This window comes from Protomyctophum bolini (genome assembly GCF_963924005.1).
Source record: "Protomyctophum bolini genome assembly, chromosome: 24".
In the NCBI taxonomy this organism is placed as follows: Eukaryota; Metazoa; Chordata; class Actinopteri; order Myctophiformes; family Myctophidae; genus Protomyctophum; species Protomyctophum bolini.
Genome location: NC_137885.1, coordinates 11681249 through 11708550, shown reverse-complemented (window position 1 = coordinate 11708550; position 27302 = coordinate 11681249). Strand labels below are relative to the sequence as shown.

At 44.2% G+C, this 27302-nt stretch overlaps 1 protein-coding gene across 1 annotated transcript in view; it reads left to right on the top strand.

Moving 5' to 3' along the window:
- Positions 1–771: 771 nt before the first annotated feature.
- Positions 772–27302, top strand: part of LOC308311619 (gamma-aminobutyric acid receptor subunit beta-3-like) — a gene marked incomplete at its 3' end in the record, with an annotated part of 39558 nt that continues 13027 nt past the window's right edge. Inside the window, exons 1-4 of the mRNA XM_080758373.1 lie at positions 772–992; positions 3626–3708; positions 4877–5014; positions 18798–18950. Of these exons, the coding sequence (XP_080614499.1) occupies positions 787–992; positions 3626–3708; positions 4877–5014; positions 18798–18950 (580 nt within the window). The 5' untranslated portion in view covers positions 772–786. The remainder of the gene's footprint in view (positions 993–3625; positions 3709–4876; positions 5015–18797; positions 18951–27302) is intronic.

Genomic DNA, 27302 nt, shown 5'->3' with positions numbered 1-27302 from the left:
CCATCCCCGAAAGCCTTTCATAAATAATGTTAAAAATAATGTTTTCAATTGAACTATGGGTCACTTTTCCCGGCGGGATCGCTAAAATATACATATATATTTTTTGGAAAGCGCCGTTGCTAGGCAACACCTTGCATGCTCAGCCCCTACGGACCTGTTTGGGTGTTTCGTTGTTTACGGCTCCACAAAAACCCCTATTTTCTCTGAATCGACTCTGCATCCGCATCTCCCCTCTCTGACAGCTACCAAAGTGTCTGTCTGTCTGTCTGTCTGTCCGTCTGTCTGTCCGTCTGTCCCTATCAATCCATGACATAATCCATCCTTCCTATAGGGCGGCATCCTCAGATGCCCGAACCACCTAAGCTGGCTCCCTTTCCAAGCGAGTGTCATGGTTCCTTGGAGTCTCTTCAATAGTGTCGGTCACATTTTAGTCACCTGGAATGTTTTAGTTTTAAACTAGTTTTAGTCGACCAAATTTTGGTGGGCATTGATGCCGTCGTAATGACTGTTTTCACACTGAAAATAGCAGATCTACAAGCTCACACAGCGCTATAGACCACTAGTCCCTTCCTAACATTTTATTCTAGTTTTTATTTGTTGACGAAATTGTCAGTATATTTAGTCTTAGTTTTAGTCATCATATAGCTTAGTTTTGATTTAGTTTTCGTCAGTGAAAAAAGGTAGTCGACGAACATTTTTCGTCTTAGTTTTAGTCGACGAAATCAACATAACTATCTCTCTCTCTCTCTCTCTCTCTCTCTCTCTCTCTAGGACTACACGTTGACCATGTACTTCCAGCAGTACTGGAGGGACAAGCGTCTGGCGTACGTGGGCATCCCCCTCAACCTGACGCTGGACAACCGGGTGGCCGACCAGCTCTGGGTGCCCGACACCTACTTCCTCAACGACAAGAAGTCCTTCGTCCACGGCGTCACCGTCAAGAACCGCATGATCCGGCTGCATCCGGACGGCACGGTCCTCTACGGCCTCAGGTGTGCATGAGTCTATGAATGGGCTCTATCTATTAGTGCTGCCAGAACTGGCCAAAAATGACATTCGAATATTCCTTTTAACTCTTATTTAAGGTGACCAAAATACCAACTTTAGTGGGGGAACACCCTTTCCCCACTGCTAAATCCCCAAACAGTGTATTTAGAAAGATCGAATGAAAATGGAGCCCTAAATGCATGTCATAAGATTTTAGTTGACTAAATCTACAGCAGATTTAGTCAACTAAAATTAATTTTGGCGGGCCTTGATGCCGTTTTTACACTTGCTGAAAACAGCACTGCGACGCGTTGTGAGCTTGTAGATCGGCTATTTTCAGCATGCAACCAATTGTAAAATGACTTACTGGATCTCTTGTCCACTAGTCCCTTCCTAACATTTTAGTCTAGTTTTTATTTGTTGACGAAATTTTCAGTATACGTATTTAGTCTTATAGTTTTAGACATCATAGCTTGGTTTTTATTTCGTTTTTTCCATTTCGTTTTCGTCAGTGAAAAAAGGTAGTCGACGAACATTTTTCGTCTTAGTTTTAAGTCGACGAAATCAACACTGTATACTATACCAGCACCACAGAAGATGAATTCATGATGTGTGCATACTACAGTATATACACCAGCATAGCTGGCAGCAGTGGTTTGATTCTCGTTTCATGATGACCTTGTTTTGAATCTCCATTGATGTTCGAGTCAGGACGGTTCAGACGAGTAAGCAAGCATGAACCATGAATATGGATATAGTCGCTATGAATTATTAGATTGCACAGCAAAACTCCCGTGTGTTTGCGGTGCGGGCCCCGTGCGTGAGCCATGTGTGATAAGGCTGCATGTAGTCGTGCATGCACGTAAGGAAAAAGGCTGTGTGCTGCACTGTGCATTCATCGCATATACAGTAGGCTTGTTTCTCTACGCAACGCGGCGCAGTAAAGATCTATACTGCGAGAGGTCGTGTATAGGCCTTCCCTTTGGTCTGACTATTGCAAGTGGGCGTAACGCACGTGGGAGATCAGAAGAAGAATATAAAAGGAAGATAGCATATATGACAGTGATGTGAATTATTACATAACCACGCATCGGGGAGAGCTGAGCAATATGAGAAAACAAAGCTACAGTGCCGTGCACACACAAGACACTAGGGGGTGTGCTAGAGCAACCCCTGCCCTTTTCCCTCTGGACAAGTGTATACACTACAGTTTAGTGGACCATGGTCACATTGATTCATTCTTTATAAAAAAAGATTCCGATATATTATTTAGGTCCCAAAAATCTATAAATCTCACACTGTTAAGGCAACCGGCCGGTTCCACGCACTGCACAAGGTGCCCTTTTTTCACTTGAGCACCTGCCCCTCTAAATGTCATGTGCACGCCACGGCAAAGTCATCTAGTTTACAGAGGTTAGATTTTTAGTTTTTTCGGATTCATAATACTAAACGTGGAGAAGGAACGTAAGTTATTACGCGGCCTGCCTTTCACCTTTACCTGCATTGGGGAGAGAGTGTCATGTTACAAGGCCAATAGCCTCATCTCCAGAAATCGGATATCCTTCAGACCTCGGAGTGGAGACTAATGGAGCATTTAGTCTCTGCCCCAAAGGTGATACAGATGCAAGTTAAATGGCATCACCGTAATGCTTTACCACGTTAATGGTATCTGAAAGGCCTTCCTGTTTTTTTAAGTAGTGTATTATTGTACTAGTGTAGTATTCCCCAGCTTCCTGCTTAACCTATTAAAACTGAGAACTTATCCATGTGTCATTTTAGATTTTATATATCTCTGCTGTCGGGAGGAAACCTCATAACTCCAATATGTTCATTTTTCAGGAAATTAAGAAAACCTTATATTTTGAAAGACAAAGCAATGCTGCCTCATCAAAGTTGGTGTTGTAACTTTATGTATTGTCAATTGCTTCCATGAGAGGGAGAGAGGTGGTGGAGCACTTTTTACTACTTTCCATTGGTTCAAGTTTTTCTAAACAACACAAAGACGTAAAGGGTTGTTATGAGGTTTCCTCCCGACAGCAACGTTATTAAAAAAAATATATAGCAGATATACTAGCCGATATACGCAGCACGGCACGGTCGAAGTGACGCGCTGCAAGCTTGTATACATCTCCTATTCGACATTCTTAAAGCAAATCTCGGGGGTCCCTGGCAAAAGACATTTTCAGATGAGGATCCAAATATATGAATTTGGGGACAACACAACAAAGTTTGAGAACAACTGATTTAGAAGGCATTTGTAGGATCTGCCTCAGGTCTAAATATATATATATATATATATATATATATATATATATGTAACGCCCGGGATTCAAACTCAGGCCTCGCGCATGAAAGTCCAACATCTTAATCACTAGACCAAAGGGATATCCCTATGGATATTAGACTTTTGAGGCCATCAGGCAGAGGCTCTGAACCACACTGCTACATACATGTGTATGTGTATATATATATATATATATATATATATATATATATATACACATATATATATACACACACACACAATATATATAATTGATTGATCCTCCCAACTTCTTTCATCCCTTACCACAAGGAAAATGACCCCCTTCCCCCCCATACATCAACCGTAATGCGCCCGTTGTCTCCCTTCTCTCAGGATCACCACGACCGCAGCGTGCATGATGGACCTCCGCAGGTATCCCCTGGACGAGCAGAACTGCACTCTGGAGATTGAAAGCTGTGAGTAGAGAGGGCTCTCTAATGCCTTTAGGGCCCGTGTGTGTGTGTGTGTGTGTGTGTGTGTGTGTGGCGCTGCTGTGCGCCCATATATCCACCAATATACCATAAATAATGTAACCGAGCCATATCTTTCTCAAGGCTGCTTATACTTGGTGGTCTGAACCTATACGACGAAGGTATAGCGGATTCGAGTGTTATCCAATATCGACCAGTAGCATTACTTATCAAGCCCATTTCATGGCACCAGTATAGGCTCTACTGGAGTGGAGACGTTGTTGTTGACGTCAGCCATTGTCCGCGGTGGCGCTGGTCCCGTTGTCCAACTATCCCTAACCCTAACCTCAGTCTTAACCGGCCACATAAGTCCCCTAACCCTAACCTCAGTGTTAACCGGCCACATAAGTCCCCTAACCCTAACCTCAGTGTTAACCGGCCACATAAGTCCCCTAACCCTAACCTCAGTCTTAACCGGCCACATAAGTCCCCTAACCCTAACCTCAGTCTTAACCGGCCACATAAGTCCCCTAACCCTAACCTCAGTGTTAACCGGCCACATAAGTCCCCTAACCTTAACCTCAGTCTTAACCGGCCACGTGAGTCAGTTTCATGATGTTTTCACTACGGCGCCAGTCATTTAGTGATTCCTATAATGGCAGCCAGTATAGGCTCCATTGCATGGTCTTGATGAGCAACCTACTGGTTATATGGGTAGACAACCCGACAGCATTCAAAGCGTTCCATGCATGCATGCTAGCTGCCAGGCCCATACATGCTAGCGGCCAGGCCCATACATGCTAGCGGCCAGGCCCATACATGCTATAGCGGCCAGGCCCATGCGTGCATGCTAGCGGCCAGGCCCATACATACTAGCGGCCAGGCCCATGCATGCGTCATTCGGGGGCACGAGGCACTATTTCTTAACATTTGAGTGAACTCGTGAATCTGTTAAGTGACTTGCTTTTCAGGTCTCTCTCTCTCTCTCTCTCTCTCTCAACTTCAAACATGTTTCCTTTTTTTTCTTCTTCGCATCCCTAATGACGCTCCAGTTGGTTGATCAGCAACACTCTCCAATGTATGGCAGATGGTTACATTTCATTTTCTGTGTGTGTGTGTGTGCGTGTGTGTGTGCCTGCACTGCCTGTGTGTGCGTGCGTGTGTCCCGCTACAGATGGCTACACCACAGATGACATCGAGTTCTACTGGAAGGGAGGGGAGACGGCGGTGACGGGGGTAACGCGCATCGAGCTGCCACAGTTCTCCATCGTCGACTACAAGCTGGTCTCCAAAAACGTGGTATTCTCGACAGGTAAACGCCACGTCGCGCACGCACACACACACACACACACACACACACACACACCCCCTAAAGGGGAGAGGTCGTGCTGGAACAGAGCTTCTTAATACGGCACAGCAGTATTAACCCATACAACCTATACAAGCTTGTAGCGCGCCACTCTGTGGCACGCTATGAGCTTGTAGATATATGTATAGATATTGTAGTTTTTACCACATTTTATGGTGATTTAATTTTGTATTATTTACCATAGTCCTAATAAACCCCAGGAAATTACATCTGGCCACAGAAGATCACAGGATCTACTGAATGTGAAGGTAGCCTACTGGGGGAAGGCTTCTGTGTATAGGCTCAATATGTCACATGTTTGTCACATTCAATAGATCCTGTGATCTTTTGTGGCCAGATGTAATTTCTTGGGGTCTAGTAGGAATATAGTAAATAATAATAAAAAAGGCCGGCTCCATATATGCAGATCTATAGTACGTCAATCCATGTGTTGTACCAACTCGGTTCATTATTTGCAAGTGTGGACTCGCGTCACATTATATGGAGATCTAAGGGTCTCGAGATGTCACGAGAACATAAAAAGATATCTATATACTGTACTGTATACAATCACCGTGCAAAAATACATACATGCACATAAATCACATACTTGGTTGACTGAGGGGGGGGGGGGGGGCACGGCTCTGTTTTCGCCGTATGGTTGTTTGCCTATTAATAGGGACCCTCGGGCGCGTGTTGTGGCAGGGACCATACTGCTGCTTTGGCGAGCTGTTTACCCCACTGGCCCGTGACTCACACAGTATCCGTGGCACTGGCTGCCAACTGTTTTCCAAAACATGTCATGGTTCGTTAGGTTTTCGAGGAAGCCCCATTAGATCCCATTCATTTCAGTGTACGCCGGGGTTGTGAGAATCCACTTGCCTGCCTCGGAAACTGTCTCGAGACCGTAATTCAACGCAATGAACTTTTCATGGCATCTTCAGGGTTGTTGTTGTAATCTAGTGGGATCAAAACCCAAGACTGCCTGTCTTTTAAAACCTATTTAGGCCTGACGTTAAAAAAAAGAAGAAAAGCCTTCTAAATCCTGACAGTTATCTGAAATACCCATGTTTCTATATCAGTGCCAGTGGTGCTCAATATTTCATGTCCAGGACCCCAAAGATTATATGTAATTGGCCACCAACCCCCATTTGAAAATATGTTGTTCCAGGGACACCCCCCGCAGAACCAACTAAAACGTGCAAAGACTGTATATATATGGAGAGGCGATTACAAATGAGATACCGTTGAGAGCCGAACAGAAGAAACACAGAGCCAAGAAAACTGGAGCAGGGAACAAAATAAGTAGAAAAAAAAATAGATCTATACATTATACAATCAATGAGACAAAAGTCTGTGGCTGTCACGTGGTATACATTTGGTGATATAATGACCATAATGTTAATTGATCTCTGAGCCACATGTGTACGATTCATTGGGAAATAAAAAAAAAGTGTTTAGTGAAACTCTGAAAATAAAAAAATAAATGCTAAATCCCAAGCACATGAAATATACAGTGAAATATACAGCAGCAGTGGACTCTAACTCAACTGTACTCAACTCCTGAATGTCTTATACATTATGCTGCTTCTATATTGTTACTCGGGCAGAAACCTCACCTCCATATTTAAACTTTTGTTTCCATAAATGAATACCCTACTTTATACAAAAGTTTATTGTATAGTAAAAAAAAAGAAATAGCAACCTGTCGCAAGGTTGTAGATAATATAGTATAGATAGTATAGATAGTATAGATCGTCTATTTTCACTATTTCAATAGTTTTTGCCTAATAAAAATAATTTTGGACATAGAAGGTTTCCACCCGCCATCGACGATTGTGGTGCCATATGCACGTGTGAGTCACACGTGGGCAGTGCTGTGAACACTACCAGTCCCCCTTCCAGTAAGGAGAACAGAACACCCTGTTTTGGCTTCTCTCTCTCATTTTACTGGGACATGTTTGTCCCCAGTATGGTGTACCGTTATGTTCAGAGAGGCACACGTTTTCAGGCCTCATTCTTTTTTTTTGAGGGGGGCCTTCATGTGTATAATCAATTTCTGTTTTAGACCCGAGGACGATTCTACACATACCTTCTAAATCCTGACAGTTTTCTGAAAAACCCCCATGTTTCTAATGTCAGTCGTTCTCAAACATTTCCATGTCAAGGACCCCAAAGATTATATGTAATTGGCCGCCGACCCCCCCCCCATCTGAAAATATGTTGTTTCAGGGACCCCCCCCCCCCCTCCACCGAAAGCAAAGATTTGAGTTAAACACGTTGGCTCTGAAAGAATATATAATATTCAAAGATTTGCACTACATTTTCACGATTTTTCAAAAATAGCAGATCTACAAGCTCGTAGCGTGGCACTCGGTGCCGCGCTACGAGCTTGTAGGTCTGCTATTTTTCAATAACTAAAGTATATAACATAATGCTTAAAACACCAAAAGGGGTTCCCGGCCCAAAATAGGTTGTGAAATCCACATGGCCGGAGGAAGTGTCGCTGTCGGGCGGAAACCTTGTATGCAAATACCTAAAAAAATTCTACAGTACTTAACCCATTCTGACCGGGCACCCATTTTGGTGTTGGCATCATGTTATGCTTTAGCTATTGAAAAATAGCAGATCTACAAGCTCATATCGCGCCACCGAGTGGCGCGATACGAGCTTGTAGGTCTGCTATTTTTGAAAAATTCGAAGAACGACTGACATTTTTAGAATCTGATCTCAGGTCAGAATGGGTTCATCAGACCAGTGTGTGTCCAGTGGAAAACCTGGTATGAATCTGATCTCAGGTCAGAATGGGTTAAGTAAATGTAATTAGTTACTTTCCACCGCTGCTTGTGAGAGACACTGTGGTATATAAGTAGGTACTATGCATTTACGGCGGCGAAAACAATCATAACACGTCGGGGGGGGAAAAAAGGAGATGCGTTTCCAACTGAAATATATATCACGATTAACCCATTCTGACCTGAGATCAGATTCATACGAGGTTTCCACTAGGACACACACTGGTCTGATTAATCCATTCTGACCTGAGATCAGATTCTAGAAAAATGTCAGTCGTTCTTCGATTTTTCAAAAATAGCAGACCTACAAGCTCGTATCGCGCCACTCGGTGGCGCGCTATGAGCTTGTAGATCTGCTGTTTTTCAATAGCTAAAGCATAACATGATGCTGACACCAAAATGGGTTCCCGTTCAGAATGGGTTAAACATTCAACCTAAAATGCCTTGTTAGATTGTCATTTTTATGTATACGTTCAAGTATATATAGTAGAGTATAAAGAAGGATAGAGACTGAACTGGCGCGAAGCTCCACCAGTTCAGCCACATTTTGGCGGTCTAATGCGGAAGTGCAACCGAGCGCTCAATGTTAAAGCCCAGCTGCACGGGGGTTTCCCGGTCATGAATCCACGGGGTACGCCTGTAGTCCCTCCTCTTACCACTAGGGCCCCAGCGCTTCAACATTGGAGTGCCTCACTGGCCCCCTTGGCCAAAATCCATACAATGAGAAAAGAGAGAGGACAAAAACAAGACCTGAGAACCATTAGTGGACAGCTGATTGGCCTTTAGTGCTACGATTGTGCGCGGGGAGACAATTAACACATCTTGCCTGCCCAAAATGTAACTCCTGGAAACGCCACTGATGTTTGTAGTCGTACCATGGCCTTTCTGTCCTTTCCTTTGTCCGTCCTTTGTTCCTTCTTTTTCCATCCTTAATATTCAACAAACGTTTTGCCTCGCGTCTCCCTCGCTTTAATATAACCAGCGTTTTAAAAACTGCCCCCCAGCTCCACAGCTGAGCTGGGTTCCAATCACCAAGCAATCCTCAGCTGGCTCCAATACTGTCAAATTAAAAGGCCAGCATGTCAACACTTCCTGAATATCACAACAACCAGGTATAGACTGTGGGGCCGTTACAGTAGCTTGCAGTGAAATAACATCTCACCCTCTCTCTTTTGCACCTGTAAATGATTGACGTGATACAAATAAAGTGAAGCTGAAAAAAAGATTGTTTGCCAACGGTGAGAAAGGAAAGGTTGAAGCTATAGGAATGTTGGCTGTGCCTACATATTATGTATTATATTTAAAGACCTGTATAAGCCTCGTACAAAGCCAACAGCCGAGTTGACAAATCATGATGACAATAAACACATTTGTTTGGGCCGAACAAATAATTAAAAAGAAGAAAAAAAAAAACACCTTTTCTTCTATCTAATTTGCACGTAGATTTGCACTACATTTTCCCGATTTAAAAGAAATAGCAGACCTATACAAGCTCGTAGCGCGGCACTCGGTGCCACGCTATACGAGCTTGTAGATCTGCTATTTTTCAATAGCTAAAGTACCGTATGAGTATGACATAATCCACCAAAAGGCGTTCCCGTCCAGAATGGGTTTTTAAGAGGTTAGAAGCTTATTTAAACTTTTACAAGTTGCCATTTCCTAGCCCCGGGGGGCTACACACAGACACGATGTATACGTGAGTTGGCATTTCCATGCAGGCGGCTCTTCTACACAGACACTCTCGCTTATAGCGACAGTGATATGCACACCGATAGTCGGCTCAGGTTCGGCTTCCACGTATATAGCAGCATTAAAAATTAAATCAACAATCCTCTTTTGTCTCGACTGCATCCCAAGTCGGGGTTTTTCTATTCGTCCCAAATACATATTTTACCGACGGGACGTGCTTTCGTCTCATGCGTGCTTTTTAGACACATCTTCTTCTCCCCTGCAAGCGTTGACATACTGCGTTTCCCCAACTCCAAAACGAATTGTCACTACAGGTTCTTACGGTTACGAAACTCCTTTTCTGTATGAGCTCCGAGCTGCAGCGTTTGGCGGTTTTCAGGGAAGAGTTACAGTGAAGGGTATAAAGAAGAGGCAAGAAAGCTCAATGTCAAACGCATACATAACGATGTGTGGACAGAATATAGTATATACAGTATAGATATACTGTACTGTCTGTACACAGAAGCACAGAAGTCTCTCTTGCGGGTGAGAGACACACATAGCCTAGCAGCAGATTGTAAGTGGATCGGCGTTGTCGACTAAAACCAAGACGAAAAATGTTCGTCGACTACCTTTTGCCACTGACGAAAACTACATGGAAACTAAATGAAAGCTAAGCTGTGCTGATGACTAAAACTAAGACTAAATATGTTGACAATTTCGTCAACAGATAAAAACTAGACTAAAATGTTAGGAAGGGACTAGTGGACAAGAGATCCAGTATAAGTCATTTTACATGCTGAAAATAGCTGATCTACAAGCTCACAGCGCGTCGCAGCGCGACTCGTTGTGAGCTTGTAGATCGGCTATTTTCAGCAAGTGTAAAATCAGCCATTACGACGGCATCAAGGCCCACCAAAACACATTTTAGTCGATTAAATCAACTGTAGATAATAGTCGACTAAAATCCTAGGATATTTAGTTGACTAAAACTAGACTAACACTAAAACATTCCAGGTGACTAAAATGTGACTAAAACTACTCAAGAGACTAAAATCTAAATTTGCTGCCAAAAACAACACTGAAGTGGATACACATTACTTAACAGCCAGTCCGTGCAGCAGCATGAGTGTCTGGTTCCCAAACCTTTTCATGTCAAGGACCCCCAAATTGATACCAGTTAGCCCTGCCGACCCCCCATTAGAAAATATATGCCAAGGACCCCCCATAAGAGAAGGCTCTATAGCAGCTCCAGCAATGGTTTCGGCTGTCCAGCCTTCACACTGATGAAGGCTGGATAGCCGAAACATTTGTCTATTATTCACTATGCAAGAATACAAACTAAAGCAGTTCTTGGTGTGTGTGTGTGCGACCGATCACCGTTATTTCTATTGCATGATTTGAACACACAATGAGTCAGAGCGCGGCAGTCACAAAGAAAAGCCCTCTGCCCAGTAGTAGTAGTGCCCACGAAGCTATTGACGGTCTCCAGATGGCCTCTACGCGTCCCTGAGCAAAGGCTGCAAAACGCCAGCCATCAGCAATGGCCGAAGCAGAAACAAACGAAAGGTCTTCTCCTTCCCAGCAGAATGATTGACCACGTTTCCGCACGGGGGTCAAATACTCATATATCTTTATATATATATTTATATATATATCTTTAATTTGAAAAACGGACAGTCGTGATATAGAATAACCAAACATCCCCTCCCAAAAGCTCGGCGATGGCGGTTTATTGACCAAAGCCGAAAGCAGACCAATGGTCAATAAACGTCAAGATGAGAGAGAGAGAGAGAGAGAGAGAGAGAGAGGCACACACGATGTTATCACCTCGCGCACCAAGATTGCACTCATTAACGGCTGTACTGGAACGCGTCAATCAAGAGTTATTTATAGATTTGCTCACTCCCTTTTAAAAGGAGATCATCGCCCAGGCAAACAGACGGTAAAACAGGCCGATGTCATAAAAAAATGATAATAATAATAATAATATACTGTATATTACTGTAAATAACATCATTAATTACAGAGCGTACGTTCAGGGGTAATGAAGGGCGAGTGAGAGGGGATACTGTATCCTCCGTGTGTTACTGTAACTATAGTGCCACTTCATACACAATGTGTTATGGGCCAACATATTGCCGGCATCGATCTCCCTCGTTTCATAAGCATACGTAACGTTACTGTCGTGCCTCTTTTCCACACGAGGACGCAGAGGAAATGAACGTGGATTTTCTTGTTTGTGTTAGCATCAGGACTTTAAAGGTACTATAAGACATACATTCGCAAATGGAGTGAGTATATGCCAATGGTTAGAAAAAAAGTAGTTTCTTAAGACTATATCCCTTTAAGAATGGTTACAGACGTGCCATTTGAGAACTGCACACTCATGTCATTTGGATTGTCAGTAAACTGTCAAAACGTTGACAGTGAGAAAGGAGGGCAAAATTGGTGTTATGTCAATGCTATTCAGATTATGTTTCGCGACGAAAAGAAGTGTTGAAAAGGGACACTTGTCATAACAAAGAAGAATTAGCAAGGCTATAAACATGAGTGGAGATAATCTTGGCGAAGACAATTATTTCCAGAAAAAAGCCAGGAAAAGTACAGGAAAGCCTGAAGCGTTGTTTGAACCCGGGCTCCCCCAGAGTTAGTGTCCTTGAGAGGGGCACGGTGGCAGTGCTGTCGCCTCACAGCCAGAAGGTCCTGGGTTCGATTCCCGCTGGGGGGGGCGTGTTTTCTCCTCCGTGTCATTAGTGCCCATACCCGAGGCGGGGTTGGCGAAAGGGCCTTTCTGTGTGGAGTTTGCATGTTCTCCCCGTGTCCCCTCACAAAAAACATGCAGTAATCCTGGTCTCTGAACTACCTCCCCCTTGGCCAGCCCGGGGCGCCTGATGGAGGGGAAAGGAACTGGTCGTCGGAATAACGTGTTCCTTCCAAGCGCTACGTCCAGCCCCCCCCCACAGAATTATGTGAATTTGATTAGATTGGAGTTAAAAACGTTCACTGTGAAAGTATATATTCAAAGACTTGTGGCACATTTACAAGTTTTTCAAAAATAGCAGATCTACAAGCTCATATCGCAGCATTCAGTGCTGCGCTGCGAGCTTGTAGAACTGCGATTTTTCAATAGCTAAAGTATAACGTATGCTTTAAAACACCAAAAGTTGAAACGTGGAGATGCAAGGTTTTCGCCGACGGGACAGTCAGAAACCACTTGTCTGCATCGCCGCATGGTTCCGGAACATGCTCGGGGCGAGCGAGCGGCAGTACGCTTGTTTGCGAGAAGAAGCACGCAGCACGTCCCCCCCGTGCAGGGTGGGCGGCCATTAAAGAAGAAGCATGCATGCAGCACGTCCCCCGTGCAGGGCGGCAGCCATTAAACTTTAGTGTCCTGCAGTGGTCTGCTGCGGCGCGCCTGGCAGGAAGCGCGGAGCGCGTCAAAGGCTCCCCCAACAGGGCCGTCTAATGGCCGGGACTCCTCCATTACACATGCCACTGCTTTTAATCTCTCTCTCTCTCTCTCTTTCAACTCTCAGTGACGAAGTACTGGGCTTTGTTTAGTTCAGTAGAAGTGGCAATGCCTCGATGTAGAAGAAACGGTAAAAGGCCCATACATTCATTCAACGTTTTTGCCTCGAGTAAAAGTGTCACTACAAAAAGTGTCTTGTGCAGAATGTCCATATATTTTCGAGTTTTCAAAAATGTCTCAGTTTGTAGATGCAGCTATTCTCGAAACTATACTGCCACCGACTACTGCTCTCTCCTTCGTGCTCTTTCCGGCAGTTCCCTCCACATGACGCATCTTTGTCATTAAAAAGAAACAGCAGATATACAATCTCGCAGCGGGACACTACGTGCCGCGCTGCGAGCTTGTACATCTGCTATCATTTTTGATGAAAAAGAAACAGCTGTGTCCCCGTGTCACAATCTATGTCCCTATGAGTACCAGTAGGGGAAAAAGTGGCACTGTTGTGCTAGAAACAGAGAGAGAGAGAGATAGTGTTGCACTGTTGCCTGCTAATTACAGAGAGAGAGAGAGTGAGAGAGAGAGAGAGGGAGAGGTGTCTGCAGTGCTAAATGCTAATTCCCCCACACAGTAACGAAAAACAGTCTAAGTCCACACTATTGATCCATAATGTATAAATGATAGATAAGGGTTCAGGACAACGAGGCCTTTTCGTGGAGGAGTCAGAATGGTACGTCTGTGGTACTCATTTCTCGACCGTTTCGGACGCGGGGCGGCTCACAGGAACCGGGCAGGCCACCTGGGCGCGTTCCTGTGGGTCTTGGAAGTTCCGGGGACCCCCCCCCCCCACACACCACACCACTTAGTTCACACGGGTGAAAAATCTCGAAAGTGTAAGAACTATATCCCGATTCAGAAGGCATTTTGTATTACGTATAGAATCGGCCCTCAGGTCTTTATGGGGCTATAATAATCTGCCGGTCTCACACCGCTCCATCCCTCCCTTATCTCCCTCCTATATAGTCTCTTCAGTTCTATGGCGTCCATCTTTTCTCCGGTATCTCTCCTTTCCGTCTCGTTCGAACCACTTTGTCCTCATTTCTCACAGCTCTCTCTCTCTCTCTCTCTCTCTCTCAGTCTCTCTCTCTCTCTCTGTCTCTGTCTCTCTCTCTCTCTCTCTCTCTCTCAGTCTCTCTCTCTCTCAGTCTCTCTCTCTCTCAGTCTCTCTCTCTCTCAGAGTCTCTCTCTCTCTCAGTCTCTCTCTCTCCCTCTGTCTCTCTCTCAGTCTCTCTCTCAGTCTCTCTCTCTCTCTCTCTGCATCTTAGTTCTCGGTGGTAGAGCGAGAGGCTGGTGCGGTTGCCAATTACCGCGCTGTTTCTTCCGGCGCTCCGGCAAGAAAAACAACGCAGGATTCAGGGGGGCATCATATATTCATGTGCAACGAGACCCACAGCATCAATTATTCTGCTCTAAGCACGCACGCACGCGCACACACGCGCACGCACATACACATACACACACAACTCGCACAGTCAAGTTCTCGTTGTTAATTTAACTCAGAAAGTGTGAAAAGAGTCCACGCGGGCCCTCCCACTTATATATATATATATATATATATATATATATATATATATGCTTTCACTTTTTATTTATCTTTTAACCGGAGGAGGGGGTGTGTGTGTGCGGGGGGGGGGGTTACTACAAAGGCTTCAAGTATGATTACTTTTTTGTTTGTTTGAAATGTTGAACGTATTCTACTAGTCTTGATTGTGTGCTATAGCAGCAGCTGTGACAGGAGCATGCAGGTTCACATTGTTGTGAGCTTATAAGGACTTAGGGCTATTTATTTCCAGCAGTTTCTTTTGAAACGGCGCTTATAATCACTTCTTAAATAATACATTGTTCTGTGTCAAGAGTTCCAGGCAAGCTTCTGTTTGTTGTTTTCTTTCCATGTATGCACCTCGTGTTGGTTTTAGAGAGGCAAACAACACGGTTTGTTGAATCTGCGTGTGTGCGCGTGTAGGTTTTTTTGTGTCACATGCTTGCTGAAACATAATAAGCAAGATGCTTGGAATCCAGGTGGAAAGCATTATGGGAAATGTAGTCCAGTGTCAGAGACACTGGGCTCACTGCTAAAATCTGAAATATCTAAAACCACATAATTACACACATAAAAAAAACCCAGGAAAGTGTTCTAAATCTTCTAAACGTCATTAACATGTTTTTTTTCAAAAAGGGTGAAGTGTCCCTTTAAGGGTTCAGTGTCTTGCTCAAGGACACTTCGACACCCAACGCAGAGGGAGCTGCGTGGGGCTCGAAACCGACAACCTTCCCATTTTTACCGAGCCGCTGCTTCTCTACCCCTATATACTGAGCCACTACACTATATACACTATATATATATACACACTATATACTATATACTGAGCCACTACACTATATACACTATATATATATACACACTATATACTATATACTGAGCCACTACACTATATATATACACTATATATATATACACACTATATACTATATACTGAGCCACTACACTATATATATACACTATATATATATACACACTATATACTATATACTGAGCCACTACACTATATATATACACTATATACTGAGCCACCGCCACCATGACACGCTATTTTTTTTCTTCCTTCCAAGGCGTACTACCGTCCATCCATCTGCGCACGCTACAATGCAGAGTCAATGTGGACCGCGGCGCTCGGCCACAAGCAAACGTTGGCTGAAACACAAAACACCCACTTACCGCCCACGGGCTGGAAATATCAGCGCAATGGCCTCCACTTATCTCCCTACGAGTACAAAAGAGAACATGATGAATAGCCGGGGATAGGACGAGTAATGAGCCATATATGAGCCATACGTTCAATCCATACACGCGCGTACTACACACACCAGGAGATACGGGATAAATCACGCCGTGCCCTTTCCTTAGAACAGATCGCACATATACCGTGCGGGGCATGCGCACGCACGCAGGCAACGCAACGCACGCAACGCACCGCACGCACGCACACACGCAGCGCAACGCAACGCACACAGCAGGGAGGGAGGGAATGTCTCGTGCCGGCTCACGCCAGTATAATCACACAATGCTTCCTCATGGCAGATTAGCGCAAGGGACATAATGCTAAACACCATGCTTATCAAATGGGTGTTTTCTATACGTGCATTTATATACACGCCATTAATGCTCATTGAATGGACCATGAAGGTGGATGGGATGGTTGTGGGACCGGGTCACAGAAATGGATCATGTCATCATACAACATGCATGGTACATTCACTTGTGTCAAATCACCCTGAAATAGGGTTATTATGGGCATGGGTGCTTTGTGTGCGCGCGCGTGTGTGTGTGCGTGTGCGTGTGCGTGTGTGTGTGTGTGTGTGTGTGTGTGTGTGTGTGTGTGTGTGTGTGTGTGTGTGTGTGTGTGTGTGTGTGTGTGTGTGTGTGTGTGTGTGTGTGTGTGTGTGTGTGTGTGTGTGTGTGCACGTGCGTGCGTGCGGGCAAACGCGTGTGCAAGAGAGGGGATACTTGTTACCATGGAAATAAGTCCAACGCATGCTGCTGTGGCGTAGTCATGGAAACTGAAAGAAAACAACAAGATGTCCCAGCGTGCTCCCTGTTCACTCCTGAAGGCCTTGGAAGCTCTCTGGATTTCATTTACTTTTTGACATTTTAAGATGTCAAAATGACCGTGGTGGAAAGTAAATTTACTTTATTGGAGTATTTCAACATTTCTATACTTTTTCTTCTTCTCCATCATTGTACATATCAGAGGAAAATATTGTACTTTACTCCACTACAATTATTTGAAAGGTTTAGTTACTAGTAGAGATGTCCAAATACTGTATCGGTATCGGGAAAAGTATCGGATCGGCCCTTATTTATCGGGTCATATCGGTATCGGTGAATATGCCAGTCTAACCACAGATCCGACACAGGGGTAAGGGGTTGACACTATGGCAGGTAAATACAATGTTGGGATGTTTGCTTTGGAGTTGCCCAAACTGAAAGTGCACCTTTGAGTGAGGAGTCTGCTATGAACACAACACGAGATATAGCTATAAACACAACATGAGATCACGACACTTGTATCTGTATTCGGTATCAGCTAACACAGAAATTGAGGTATCGGATCGGAAGCAAAAAAAGTGTATCGGGACATCCCTAGTTACTAGTTACTTTATATATTGGAATTATTATTACAAAACTTACATCAACCACTTAATCACTATTTAAACTTTGGCTATTTGAAAACGGATCTACAAGTGTCCAGCAGAGGAACTTCAGGGAATCTGAATAGAATTAACATTATAACACTTTGGCAAAATGCCTTCCGTTCTCACTGACAATGTTCTGTTTCTGACACCACACTCACAATCTACTGAATGGCTGCATCGTTTTTAAGAATATCTACGAATCGATGCAAATAAATTCAAATCAACTAAACTAAATCGTCACTTAAACTTGAGATTGCTATTTTCACTATTTAAAAAGGTGAAATTTCACCATGTTCCCCCCAGAATCCTTGATCTCGTCTCATTATCGTTTGAATTGTATACCGTTTGTATCGCTTATTATCACTGGATAAGATGTTGCACCCCAACACTGTCAATGAGGAGGACTCGTATGTTATTAGCGCTGGTGGCAAACGTTCCCAAGTATCGCTGGTCAGGGCGGTTATTCTCCTATACCTTCTCTAAGAAGTTGAAGTAGTTTAATGGGCGCCTGAGTACTCGACGATAATAGGGTCTCCGCTAATAGGGTCTTCAGGTCAAAGTGTTTGCTATTCTCTTCGTCCAGGTAATAGGGCCTCGGGGTCAAAGTGTTCCTATACGTATCGACATCACTGTTTTCTCACTCAACGGAACTATTCCATCGCCGACTGGCCGAAAGGTTTCCTTGGTTGTTTTTCAAAGCACAGTTAGTTCCTCAGTCTCCCCTTCCCGAGAGAGAGAGAGAGAGAGAGAGAGAGAGAGAGATCAACCAGGTGCTCAATGGTGATAAAAAGTTAAAAACATACATAGGTTCTTCTAGGATCAACGGAAACCCAAACTTCAAAGAGAGGAGAGATCGGAGCACTCATTGCACTCAAACAATAACAGAGGAGAGGCCGTAATAAAATCTAGCCTGCCATGGCCATACTCATTTCCGACGGATTATTTTTTTCTGCACCGGCAGATTGGCGTTTGGCTATACTGCGAGGCTATAGAAAAAAATCACACACGTGTGAACTGAGTGGTGCAATCCCCCCCCCCCCCCCCCCTCTCTCTCATTAGAGACACAGCACTACCCCTCTCTCCGTTTCTGGCGCCCCCTACTGGTATTAATAAGTCACATACTCGTGTTCATTTACACAGGTACACAGGTACACGGACATTGCTGGTTGTAGGAGTGGTTGCACCACTCAAAAATCAACGTACTTGAATCAGGTCTACAAGAAGCTCTGAAAGCCAACGTGTTTCGACCAGCGACTGGAAACCTGTTGGTTTATTAACCCATTTTGACCTGAGATCAGATTATAAAAATCATACTCCCCACCGGCCATAAGAAAAAAAGCGTGAATGAATGACCAGAGGGAGCGATATCAAAAGCAGAGGCGTGTGGCATTCCTCCCCCGTCCGTCCGTCCGTCCGTCCGTCCGTCCCCACCCAGCAAATTGAATCCTATATCTATAATTATATGCCGTTCTCCCAGCCACGGTGGGATTGTGGATCAACATTGACTATTCTCTCTCTCTCTCTCTCTCTCTCTCTCTCTCTCTCTCCTCTTGTCCCACAGGAGCGTACCCTCGGCTGTCTCTGAGCTTCAAGCTGAAGAGAAATATCGGCTACTTCATCCTGCAGACCTACATGCCATCCATCCTGATCACCATCCTCTCCTGGGTCTCCTTCTGGATCAACTACGACGCCTCTGCGGCCAGAGTGGCCCTAGGTACGGTACGGCCCGAGTCCCGTTAGTCATGTCGGTCAGTCGGTCATAGCTGTCCGTCTTTCTGTGCCGATGCTCTGGGAATTTCCTCGGGGCATCAGGGGGGGGGCTTTTCCTCAATAACTCGTGTTGGAGAGACCGGAGAGAGGGAATGACGCGCAGCCATAGTTGACGTCATGACTCCTCTATAGGACGTACAGTATACATGGGAAACTGGCGGCCCCCCGGGGGCCACATGCGGCCATATATGGTGGTGTGACGGATCGACTGACCTTTGCAGGTTTTCATAGTAATCTGCGACCGGCGGTCGCAATAATAACTGATGATCATGTTTTTGAAAGTCCATAAGCAGTATCAGTATCCATTACTGTATGTGTTGTATACGGGTTGGAAACAGGGAATGTATTTCTTATGGTATGGACACATATACTGTTGTACTTAGAGGTATGAGCGAGGGCTCGTGTAAAGCTTAACCCATTCAGACCTGAGGACGAACAGTTTTCTGAAAAACCTATGTTTCTATGTTAGTCGTTCTCAAACATTTTCATGTCAAGGTCCCCCAAAAAATATCTGTAATTGGCCCACCGACCCCCATCTGAAAATATGTTGTTCTGCAGGGACACCCCCTGAAGCAAAGATTTGAGTTAAAAATGTTCGCTCTGAAAGAATATATTCAAAGATTTGTGCCACGTACATTTTCACGATTTTACCAAAATAGCAGGCCTACAAGCTCGTAGCGCGGCACTCGCTATGAGCTTGTAGATCTGCTATGTTTCAATAGTTAAAGTTTAACATATTGCTTAAAAAAAACACCAAAAGAATGGTTACTCCCTTAAATCAGATGGCTGGGGTCCCACAGGGCTCTGCAATAGGGCCAGCATGAGTCCATCTACGCCCCAAATCTCTCCGGCCGGAAATATCCGATCGACAGTGTCACCACGCGCTGCATCGCGACGACTTTGTGACCTTGCAAAATCGGCTATTTCCCCGACGACTGTTCCCTTCCGACAAAACGGTTCCCGAGGTACTATAGTAAAGATGCACAAATCTATTTAGGACCTCTTCGTGTTCAACGCAGCCGTATAAGTGACTCGTTAATGCCTTGCAATATAAGTTAAGTCCCAAAGAGACAGATCAAACATGGCATGGAGTCCCCGTGGCACTCTGGAGGTGTATAATCTCTCACTTAGCCCACTTAAGCCCCCTATATATAAGTGGTGTCCCCCAGGGATCTATATACTTGGCCCCCCGCTAACTTTATATTCCCTCAACGCCAAATCTCTTTCCAGATCTACAAGCTCCCGTCGCAAATTCTTACACTGGGATGTGCTATTTCTTTTTTGCTGGATGGTCCCCTATACTATGACATTACCATGGAGAATATATAGGGACGCCGAGATGTTCATGTGGTTAGTCTCACTGCGCTGGTGTAGCAGCCATCTCCAGCCCGAGATGAAAAGGTATATCGGGTACGGTCTCCCCTATAAAGCATCATATCAGTTTGACATGCATATTAGTCTACAGTCGCCCATTTAATGGCATTTCTATCTCTGGGACCCCCAATTTATATCGTAAAATCAACGTTAATGTAACTCTGAGAGTGTACAAATGGAACCAAGTTTATACAGACCCATAAGGGTCCGTTTTTGTTCCAAACTATCATTTAAGCTGGGGGACCCCCCTGGAACTCCCTCAAGGACCCCCCGTGGACCCCACTTTGGGGGGCGCTGCTGTAGTGTGTGTGCACTGTGGCCGCCGCACGTTGCATATCAATACCGTCCATAATATAAGGACATGATGATATACATGAGGACGACGATTGATTCCTCAGGCCGAGAGAAAGTGAATTCATGATTGCTCAGAGCGGGGTGTAATGAATTATGATTATTTATCACCTGGAGATGGGTTTATACTATTGATTTCTAAGAGCATGGCATAAAAAAATTCATTTACAGGTATGGCCTGCCGGTAGTGTAAAAGAGAGCCACTATAAGCATATTAAAATATCAGGAAAAGTTCAATATATAATAACAATAACATATTTTGACACTAAAGCTATTTACATTAAACTGATTTATGTTGATTTTTTTCCCTTCTTTTCAACAGAACATTCAGTTCAGTATACATCAGTTACTCTTGGAGTGAATTTAATTTGAGGGTTTCTGACAGCACGAAAAGATAATGCGTATATAATCGTACGCTATAAACATTATTGATTATCGTAGAAATTAATGTTTGTATAATCGCTACATCTCTGGGCTTTACTTGTCAGCGTTACAGATAGATCTGGTTTGTTTAAGGTTAGGAACCCTTTTTGGTGTTTTAAGCATTATGTTATGCTTTAGCTATTTATTTTTTTTATCGTGAAAATGTAGTGCAAAGCTTTGAATATATATTCTTTCAGAGCCAACGTTTTTAACTCACATTTTTGCTTCTGGGGGGGTCCCTGGAACAACATATTTTCAGATGGGGGTCGGCGGCCAATTACATAATTATAATCTTGGGGGTCCTTGACATGAAAATGTTTGAGAACGACCGACGTAGAAATATGCGTTTTTCAGAAAACTGTTTAGACGACATTTGTAGAATGGTCCTCAGGGGAAGAAGAAACAGGGCTTTTACACATACAGCATAGCAGAACAACAACGCTGTTGGGGGCAGTGTTGTTTTCGTCGACTAAAACTATGACGACAAAATGTTCGTCGACTACCTTTATTCACTGACAAAAAACTACATCAAATACTAAAGAAAAACTACGCCATGATGACTAAAACTGTGACTAAATATACTGACAATTTCGTCAACAAAAATAAACGATAGACTAAAATGTTAGGAAGGGACTCGTGGACTAGAGATCCAGTATAAGTCATTTTGCACTTGGTTGCATGCTGAAAAGAGCAAATAGCTGCGACGCGTTGTGAGCACGTAGATCGGCTATTTTCAGCAAGCGTAAAAAACAGTCATTACGACGGCATCAACGCCCACCAAAATACATTTCAGTCGGCTAAATCAACTGTAGATTCAGTCGACTAAAATCGAATGATATTTAGTCGACTAAAACTAGACTAAACACTAAAGCATTCCAGGTGACTAAAATGTGAACTATGTCAACTATTGAAGAGACGACTAAAACTAAAATCTAAATGTGCTGCCAAAAAAAAAACAACACTGTTCGTGGGGGCACTAAATATTGCGCAGCGTCACGCGTTTCCTTTTTAATATCAAACATAAAGTTGGAACTAGGCAAACCTTTTTAAACGGGGTGGCCTCCGACGACGTCCCGCAAGGGCCCCGGGACCGAAGGCACGCAGGTCTTCTTCGTTCCATCAAACGCACCGGCACCAGCTGATTTCACTAATTAACACACCTTCCACGAGAGAGAGAGAGAGAGAGAGAGAGAGAGAGAGAGAGAGTAGGGGACTAATTAGTCAAAGAAATCAGCTGGTGTAGTGTTTTGTTTGGGCTTAAAACGGAAACGTGCCTCCATTATTTATGGCTCTCCGTGAATAATTGGACAGCATGCAGGTGCCATAAATCAAGCGATTCCGCATGTTTTCTAAAATAGTAAGTACATCATTCTGCCAGCTGCTATTGTTGTCGCCACCCGTCTGACCGCCTTGCCCAACGGGCCGCATTTTCAGAGCTAATTTAACCCATTTAGACCCGAGGACGATTATACGAATGCCTTCTAAATCCTGACAGTTTTCTGAAAAACCTCATGTTTCTACGTCAGTGGTTCTCAAACATTTTCATGTCAAGGACCCCCAAAAATATATGGAAATTGGCCGCCGCCCGATCCCCATCCGAGAATATGTTGGTCCAGGGACCCCACAGAAGCAAAGATTTGAGTTAAAAACGATTTTTCAATAGCCAAAGTATAACGTAATGCTTAAAACACCAAAAGGGGTTCCCGCCCCAGAATGGGTTGACCCAGTGGTTCCCAAACTGTGGTCCGTGCACCCCTTGGGGGACCGAACGCCTTCTATAGGGGGTGCGCGACATGAAAAGGCTATAATGGTGCGTGCTATGTTTTTTATTTTAAATATATTATGCTAATATATGGCAAGTATATGCAGAATGTAGTCTCTATATAGCCTATGCAATTTTTCCATGTGGGGGTGGGGGGGGGGGGGGTGCGTCAGCTATAGGTATGGAGGCAACAGGGGGGGGGGGTGCATGGCCAAAAAGGTTTGGGAACCGCTTTTAACTATAATCAATCAATCGATTGATTTGTGTTGCAGGCTGGGATCAATGCATGGAACTGACATTGTATACTTTATTATCAGTATCAGAATGAAGACATTGTATTCAGGGTTTTTAGAGGAAGAAATTGTGTGACTGATTTAACCCATTCTGGGCGGGAACCCCTTTTGGTGTTCAAGGCATTATATGATATACTTCAGCTATTGAAAAATAGCAGATCTACAAGCTCATAGGGCGGCACCGAGTGCCGCGCTACGAGCTTGTAGGTCTGCCATTTTTGAAAAATTGTGAAAATGTGGCGTAAATCTTTCAGAGTGAACGTTTTTTTTTTTTTTAACTCAAATCATATTTTCACATGCGGGGCGCGGTGGGCCAATTACATATATGTTTGGGGGTCCTTGACATGAAAATGTTTGAGAACCACTGACACAGAAACATAATTATGGGTTTTTCAGAAAACTGTCATGATTTAGAAGACATTTCTTTTAATTGCGACGTCAGGTCTAAATGGGTTACGGTGCCCCCCCGCAGGACCGACACTGGCTTCCATTTGTCTCGTGCGCTCGGCTCGATCCTTCAGCGCATATACAGCTTTGTCGTGTGTGTGTGTGTGTGTGTGTGTGTGTGTGGCCGCCGCGGTTGACCTTTACGCATCGAGATGACCCCTTAACGCGTCATATAGCACTGGCCTTGATCAATGACCCGACGGGCGACATTCATCAACGTCCTTTCACCAGCTCCCTGCTCCTTCTCCATCGCTCCTTTATCATCCACAACACACACACACACACACACACACACACCCTAGAGTTAAAGGGACACTTCACCCTTCTTGCAAAATAATATATGTTAATGATGTTTAGAAGCTTTAGAACACTTTCATGGGGGTCTTTGTGGTTGTAATATGTGGTTTTAGATATTTTAGATTGTAGCAATGAGCCCAGTGTCTCTGATGTCATGGACACTGGTCTCACTACCTTCCTGGACTACAATTCCCATAATTCTTTGGTGCACTGCTCCTCCTTGTGGATAGGGGGGAGAGCTGTCTTACTGAGACAACATGTAGTCCAGGAAGGAAGTGAGCCCAGTGTCCATGACATCAGAGACAACAGGCTCACTGTTAGAATCTAAAATATCTAAAACCACATATTACACACATAAAGACCCCCAGGAAAGTGTTATAAAGCTTCTAAACGTCATTAACATATATTCTTTTGCAAAAAGGGTGAAGTGTCCCTTTAAGTATCATCAGCACCTCCTTCCAGCTCTCCGTAACCCTGCATTTAGACCCGAGGACGATTCTATACAAATGTGTTCTAAATCCTGACGGTTTTCAGAAAATGTTTCTATGTCCGTCGTTCTCAAACATTTTCATGTCAAGGACGCCCAAAAATTATATGTAATTGGGTGCCGACCCCCCCCATCTGAAAATATGTTGTTCCATACATTGCGTCAAAAGGCCCAATCGAATTAAATGCCACCACTTTAGTGACGTCGTGAAATCATCCCCTCCCCCATTATCACACAACAACAGCTGTAGGCGAGGCTTAAGTTCAGGTGGGTGGCGCTATGATGTGAAAATAACTGGCCACATGAAAACATAATTTTAACACTTTCTGTACACTTTTCTTTACACATTCACTGCGTTATAAATCAATCACCATAACTTCTGTTCCCTACATGCCGGTTGTTACACTATAACCTTTGAAGATTCACGGCGTCTATGGCTAACCCATTTGCCAACCAAACAAATTCAGCCAACGAGCGCTATATACTAGCATGTAAACAAAAGTGGTAAAATATGTCGCATGATGAGGTTTATAAAACCTCTCATGTCTGTAAAGAAACTATTCATCATAGGTCGATTTATTAGCCAGATCGATATGGTCGTGAGTCACCGCAGTGGGGGGGGGGGCAGCCATGTTTGTTGTTGTCTGACGCTGTTGAGTGACAAGGCTGATGGCCAATCAGGTGAATCAGCTGCTGCGACCGGATTTCCGGACGACACTCACGCAGCCGTATCGGCAGAGAGAGAGTCACCAGACCTGAATCGCCAGAACATATTTTCGTAATGGGCGTGGCTAGCGATTCAGGGCTGGAGCCAGGCTATACCACGGACCCCCCCCCCCCCCATCTCAAAATATGTATAGTTCCATGGGACACCCCGGAAGCCAATATTGGAGTTAAAAATGTGAAATATATATTCAAAGATTTGCGCCACATTTGTACGACTTTTCAAAAATAGCAGACCTACACAATCTCGTATGCGCTATGATCTTGTAGATCGGCTATTTTTTCAATAGCTATTAAGCATGACATGATGCTTAAAACACAGAAAGTTTTTTTTTTTAACATATAAAGAAAGACAATGGGGGGAAAAAAGACAGGTTTAGCGCGTTCCGCAGTCAAACAGTTTTAATCTTCCTTCCGGTATAATCATAGTACCTGATGATCATTTTTATAGTGTTCCCGTAAATACAGTATATAGGCTTATAATTACCTGCATGTTTAGGCAATGACGTCGTCACACACCGATGAAGGCTGGATAGCCGAAACGCCTGTCCTGTGAGGTAGAGAATAAATCTTATGAAAGTATATTCTTTGGGTGGTGTGTGTGTGTGTGTGACCTTTTCACCTATTCCACAATGATGATTTAAGCTGGCAACGCGTCATAAGTCAGAGCGTGGTGGTCGTCAGTTACAGTACCATGCACACACACACACACACAAGGTGGAAAGGTGCACAAAATGCAGGTGTTTTCAGAAGCGCTGTTGTTATTCCCCCCCCGTGGTGCCAACCAGCAAGCTGTGGGCGTACAATGCCCATCAGCTTAACCCATTCTGACCTGAGATCAGATTCATACGAGGTTTCCACTGGACACACACTGGTCTGATGAACCCATTCTGACCTGAGATCAGATTCTAAAAATGTCAGTCGTTCTTCGAATTTTTCAAAAATAGCAGACCTACAAGCTCGTATCGCGCCACTCGGTGGCGCGATACGAGCTTGTAGATCTGCTCGTCAAGACCAGTAACGGCTGTGTACGTGCAGGGCTGAAAAAAGTATCCGTTGTTCGTTTTCCTTCGGGAAGAGTATAGTGTTAAGGCACGCTGGCTGCAATATCCGGTCAATAGCCTGTTACGCGCGTGCGTTCATGCGTGTGCGTGTGTGTGCAAGCTGCAAATATCCGGTCTGAAATGCTTCACCAGGCGACCAGAGGACAATTCACTAGCCGTGATGCAGGATCATTACAAGCTTTCAGTAGCTAGCTGCCTAGATGGGGAAGTGTGTGTACATGTGTCTGTTCGTGTGTGTGCGTGCGTGTGTGTGTGCGTGCGACGTGCGTGCGTGCGCGAGTGTGCGCACTTGCCAGTAAGAGCAATGTAATGATCACTGGGAAATCAATTCAAGCAGGCAACGCCGGGCAAACAATTTAATTGTTTGAAGGAGAACCTGATTTTCCCCAAGCAATTCCCAGGCCCTGCAAAGTTACATTGGCTCTTAGTCGCATTAAAACACATTTTCGGCAGCTGCACCCACTGTTCCTAATCATGTTACACAAACCGTGAAGGTGTATGAATGTAATATAATTGGTGTGGTTTGTGTAACAGTATAGTCTTCCCCTAAACTAAAGCCGGCTATTCCACAGTCCAAGAATGCTACAGTACAGAGAGTCTGTCTGTATACACCTCCTGAATTAAAGCCCTGAAAGTCGCCATCTTTTCGTTCATTCATGAAATTCACAAAAGTGTACGTTTTTTATGTCTTAACCCATTTAAAAAAAATCTATTCTATTGGGACATGAATACGACGTGACTGCAAAGACAAAACGGAAGTGTGGGGACGGGACGGGACGGGGGGGCGGATTGGTGGAAGAGCATTAATTGAAGATTGTGCGATTGTCTGGAGAGAGTACAGTGCAACAAACAGTACACTAGGTTTGAGTTCCCTGCGGGCAATATGTGGGAATCAAGCCCCCCTTCGACGGTCCTCCTCAGAAATGGTTGCGTCGTTCTAAATTGCCCTGGATTATAAGAGCATCTGCGAGAATTGTAAATTGTGGAGAAATCAAGCCCCCTTTCGACGATCCTCAAAAACTATGCTCAAGAAAACTCGCCAATGCCATCCTCATGACTTCTAAAGTATATATAA